This window comes from Lucilia sericata, unplaced genomic scaffold (genome assembly GCF_015586225.1).
Source record: "Lucilia sericata isolate MDLA Ls3-8-SP2 unplaced genomic scaffold, ASM1558622v1 Contig001986F_arrow, whole genome shotgun sequence".
NCBI classification, from domain to species: Eukaryota; Metazoa; Arthropoda; class Insecta; order Diptera; family Calliphoridae; genus Lucilia; species Lucilia sericata.
In genome coordinates this window covers 1-5,000 of record NW_023995856.1, presented here as the reverse complement: position 1 = coordinate 5,000, position 5,000 = coordinate 1, and the positions used below count along the sequence as shown (strand labels likewise).

The 5,000-nt window shown below is 32.4% G+C and overlaps 2 protein-coding genes across 3 annotated transcripts in view; both read left to right on the top strand.

The window, feature by feature from the left end:
• Window positions 1-1,998, top strand: part of LOC119613143 — a 2,634-nt gene extending 636 nt beyond the window's left edge. For both annotated transcript variants that reach the window (XM_037969087.1, XM_037969088.1), the window contains exons 3-5: window positions 1,428-1,510; window positions 1,579-1,735; window positions 1,798-1,998. In XM_037969087.1, the coding sequence (XP_037825015.1) occupies window positions 1,428-1,510; window positions 1,579-1,735; window positions 1,798-1,946 (389 nt within the window). In that variant the 3' untranslated portion in view covers window positions 1,947-1,998. The remainder of the gene's footprint in view (window positions 1-1,427; window positions 1,511-1,578; window positions 1,736-1,797) is intronic.
• A 297-nt stretch (window positions 1,999-2,295) lies between these two features.
• LOC119613154 lies at window positions 2,296-4,867 on the top strand. Its single transcript, XM_037969099.1, has 4 exons — window positions 2,296-2,569; window positions 4,241-4,329; window positions 4,392-4,548; window positions 4,615-4,867. Exons 1-4 carry the CDS (start codon window positions 2,419-2,421, stop codon window positions 4,779-4,781), a joined length of 564 nt encoding a protein of 187 aa, XP_037825027.1. The 5' UTR covers window positions 2,296-2,418; the 3' UTR covers window positions 4,782-4,867.
• Window positions 4,868-5,000: the final 133 nt, after the last annotated feature.

The window sequence follows — 5,000 nt, the reverse complement described above, 5'->3', positions numbered from 1 at the left end:
CTAAAGTCTGTACTCTGTACTTGTTTATAGTCTGCACTCTAGACTTGTCTATAGTATGGACTATAGACTTGTCTATAGTATGGACAATAGACTTGTCTATTGTATGGACTATAGACTTGCTATAATCAGGACTACAGACCTGTCTAAAATTTGGACTATTGACAAGTCTATAGTCTGGACTACAGACTTGTCTACAGTCTGGACTACAGACTTGTCTACAGTCTGGACTACAGACTTGTCTATAGTCTGGACTATAGACTTATCTATAGCCTGGAATATAGACTTGTCTATAGTCTGGATTATAGACCGGTATATAGTCTGGACTATAGACAAGTCTATAAGATGGACTATAGACAAGTCTATAGTCTGCACTATGGACCAATCTATAGTCTGGACTATAGACCACTCTATAGTCGGGACTATAGACCAGTCTATAGTCTGGACTATGAACAAATCTATGGTCTGGACTACAGACCATTCTATATTCTGGACTATAGACACTCTATATTCTGGACTATAAACCACTCTATATTCTGGACTATAGACCACTCTATAGTCTGGACTATAGGCCACTCTATAGTAGTCTGGACTATAGACCACTCTATAGTCTGGACTATAGACTACTCTATAGTCTGGACTATAGACTACTCTATAGTCTGGACTATAGACCACTCTATAGTCTGGACTATAGACCACTCTATAGTCTGGACTATAGACCACTTTATAGTCTGGACTATAGACCACTCTATAGTCTGGACTATAGACCACTCTATAGTCTGGACTATAGACTACTCTATAGTCTGGACTATAGACCACTCTATAGTCTGGACTATAGACCAATCTATTGTCTGGACGATAGACCAATCTATTGTCTGGACAATAGACCAATCTATATTCTGGACTATAGACCAATCTATAGTCTGGACTATAGACCTATATATAGTCTGGGCTATAGACCAATCTACAGTCTGGACTATAGACCTATCTATAGTCTGGACTATAGACCTATCTATAGTCTATTGTTTTACTGTAGACCACCCTATAGTCTGGACTGTAGACCACTCATTAGTCTGGACTATAGACCACTATATGGACCACTACATAGTCTGGACTATAAACCACTCTATAATCTGGACTATAGACGATTATATAGACCCGTCTGGATATAGACCAGTCTGTAGTCTGGATATAGACCAGTCTCTAGTCTGGATACAGACCAGTCAATAGTCTGGAATATAGACAAGTCTATAGTGTGGACTATAGATCACTCACAATAGTCCAGACTGGACCATAGACCAATCTATACTAAGGTCTATAGACAAATCTATAGGCTGGACTATAGACCAATCTATAAACATATTCCTTAAGTAATAAAAAATACATAAGGAAATAATAAATTTATTTAAATTTTCTTTTTCAAATATAAGCATCTTTAACAGTTGGCATAGTAATGGGCGTATGTCTAGTAGTAGGTATTATATCTGGTCTACTTGTATGGGGTATCACCAAGGTAAGATTTTTTTATGCATTAATTTTGAAGACCCTTTTTAAACTCATTGGATTTTTTTATATTGCCAGAGACGTCACAATTGCCTGCTTCCCTTTATAATAATATATGGTGTTGGTTTTATCTTTAGTTGTTTGATATTTGCATATGGTTATCTCATAGCTTTAGTAGTTAATGCACCTACCGGTGAATTTATAGCGCTGATCTTTATAAGCATTATTATTACAGGTATTTGCTTTTCGGTTTTAAAATGTTTTGTTATTTTTTTTTAATACATTTTATTTTTCCAGTTCTTCAAATAGTAATTTTTTGCTTTTTTATTGCTCTATATAGAAGTATACGCAGGAAGAATATTAACAAACCCCGTGCGGCTACTGGAACTTTACAGGTTGAATATCAGACTCAACCTTGCCATTACTCAGTAGTTTCAAATAAGTAGTAAAATTTATGTTAAGCATTTATTTTGAAAATAAAAATTTAAAATACTCATACATCTACTAAACATAGACTATATCTATAAGAACTCGATGTATCTATATTATGTACTTTACAGAGTCAGAAAATTGTTCTGTAGAAATAACAAATGAAATGACGAACTTAAATATCTCACGAAGATGAAGGATACAAATATACCAATTATAAATATACACTGAAACTGAACACACACATACCCTAATAGGGAGAAATATTAGTACAGAAAAAAGTCCAAAAAGTACTAAATGTGCTCACAAAAGTCCATATGTGCTCACAATTATTCTCAATTCTTTTTAAAGCTTTATTTCTACAATTTCATTATTGAAAAGTTTAGTTGTTCGACAACGTTTGACTCAATATATATTGGGATTAGTGAACGAAATTGTTGCGGGTTTTAAAAGAAATTTACTCTAAAAGCATAAGCGAAAAAAAACAAAATGAAATGCTGCAGCCGTTCCACACTTGGAGTTATTATTGGCTTCCTTAACATTTTGATCTATATCGGCTTATGTGTTGTAATGATCGGCTTTCTACAAAATTTACAAGAACGTTTCGATAGAACTATCGAGCAAAAGGAAAAGGCGGCCGGTAATTTATGGAATTTAATGTTAAAATTTAAATAAATATTAGCAATAAGTGGGTAGAAACAAGTTCTATATGTAGCAATTAGCTGACAGTTTCAATTGAAATTAACAATTTAGCTTTTTTTTAGTCACTTTGGAAATGCCGTTACAATTTCCTTTGTTCTAAGAATTGTATAAATCTGTCTGCTATGCCTTATAGTGATAAGATGCAGCTCTTGGTTTATGATCTTCAAAACATAATTTTTTTGCAGCTATTTCTTAATTAAATTGATAACATCACATTTTTTAAGATTAGTATACTAAGACTTTAATGGCAGCAAAATATTTAAATTTAAAATACATTCTTCAATCTAGCAAGAACTTTTATTTCGGACATGGGGCTTATATTTTCTTAACGCCTTGAAATGTTGCTTCAAAAACTGCTTTAAAATGGGTTTAAAATCATTTTCTGGGTCGATTTAGTAGTGTCCGCCTGATTATATAAATATTATAGGCCACAAATGTAGTCTAGTCTATATATTAGTCTATAGTGCTACTTCTAGTCTATAGTCTAGTCTATAGTTTGTAGACTAGACTATAGACTAGAGTAGAGTAGAGTAGACTAGACTATAGACTAGTTTATAGTCTAGTCTATAGTCTAGTCCATAGTCTAGTCTATAGTATAGTTCATAGTTTAGTCTATAGTCTAGTCTAGTCTACACTTTAGTCTACAGACTAGTCTATAGTCTTGTCTATAGTCTATTCTACACTATAGTCTATACTGTAGTGTAGTCTACACTATAGTCTAGCCCATAATTTAGTCTATAGTCGGGTATATTATCTAGTCTATAGTCTAGTCTATAATCCAGTCTAGTCTATAGTCTAGACTAGTCTATAGTCTAGTTTATAGCCTAATCTATAGTCTAGACTAGTATATTGTCTAGTCTATAGGATAGTCCATAATATAGTCTATATTGTGGTCTATAGTCTAGTCTATACTGTAGTCTAGTCTATATTCTTGTCTATAGTCAAGTCTATAGTCTTGTATTTAGTCTACTCTACTGTACTTTCTATAGTATAGCCTATAATCTAGTGTATAGACTAGTCTATAATCTAGTTTACTCTATAGTCTAGTCTATAGTCTAGTCTATAGTCCAGTCTATAGTCTAGTCTATAGTCTAGTCTATACTCTAGTTTATAGTCTAGTCCATAGAGTAGTCTATAGTCTAGTGTATAGTCAAGTCTATAGGCTAGTCTATAGTCTAGACCATAGTCTAGTATATAGTCAAGTCTATAATTTATAGTCTAGTCCATAATCTATAGTCTAGTCTATAGTCTAGTCTATAGTCCAGTCTACAGTCTAGTCTATAGTCGAGTCTATAGTCTAATCTGTAGTGTAATCTATAGTCTAGTCTGTAGTCAAGTCTATGTTCTAGTTGATAGTCTAGTCTATAGTCTTATATATGTATATACATATATATATATATATATATATATCGATAGGAATGCAGAAACCTTTATGTGTTTCTTATTTTTTTCTATAGCATTTCCCTAAAGACCCTACGGAAATGCTGATCCTAAAAGCAAAATTGTTAAAAATTTCTGTCTAAACTAACTAAAGACTACTTCCCACAAATGCCCCAAAAAAGCACCATGAGTCATAAATTTAACTAAATTGTTGTTCTTAAACTTTTAGAAATTGGCACAATTTTAATAAGCTCTATACTGGCCGCATGTTTAGTTATGATCATTATAAGTGGTGTCCTTATAGTGGGCATTACAAAGGTAAATATCTAACGCCTGCCTATAAAACCCATGCATTTGTTATTGAATTTTTTTTATTACAGAGACGTCACAAGTTGATATTGCCCTGGTTGGTTCTAAACGGTCTGGGTTTAGCAATTGATAGTGCTAGAGTTATATTCACTCTAATACTTAATCTGGTAAATGGTATTTCCCTGTCAGTGGTACTCACTTCCTTTGTAGTCGGTGTAATTGGTATTGGTAAGTTAGAGTTAAAGTTTTTTTTAATAAATTTTTAAATATTTATTTTGTTATTTTGTTTTTAAGGTTTAGGTGCCTTAATTTTCTGGGCCATTTACACTTTATGGAGAGATATACGTCGTATGAATGATGAAAAATCGGGCAAACTTATTGCTGATGTACATTATGATAACGATCCAGCTAATGCTCCACCACAGTATAATTATTTGTCTGCTTTACCACAAAAATCTTAAGATTTCATTTAAATTTATTATCCATTTTTACGCAAATAATAATTTGTTAAAAATAAAAATTTAAATTTGTAAAGTTTTATATCAAATACTTAAAAAATGCACCAAATATTAGGGTTCTAAATGTCAGGCTTTAGCGCAAATGATTACATTTTCAATTATAATTAGAAGTAATTGGTAACTGGTAACTTACGCATTACAAGTAATTGTAATTAGAAAAAC

Bases quoted from the DNA above. Each gene is read 5' to 3' on its own strand.
- LOC119613154 (XM_037969099.1), top strand. From the start codon at position 2,419: ATGAAATGCTGCAGCCGTTCCACACTTGGAGTTATTATTGGCTTCCTT. The intron at 4,330-4,391 runs GTAAATATCTAA...TTTTTATTACAG, and splicing joins TTATAGTGGGCATTACAAAG to AGACGTCACAAGTTGATATT. The intron at 4,549-4,614 runs GTAAGTTAGAGT...TTTGTTTTTAAG, and splicing joins AGTCGGTGTAATTGGTATTG to GTTTAGGTGCCTTAATTTTC.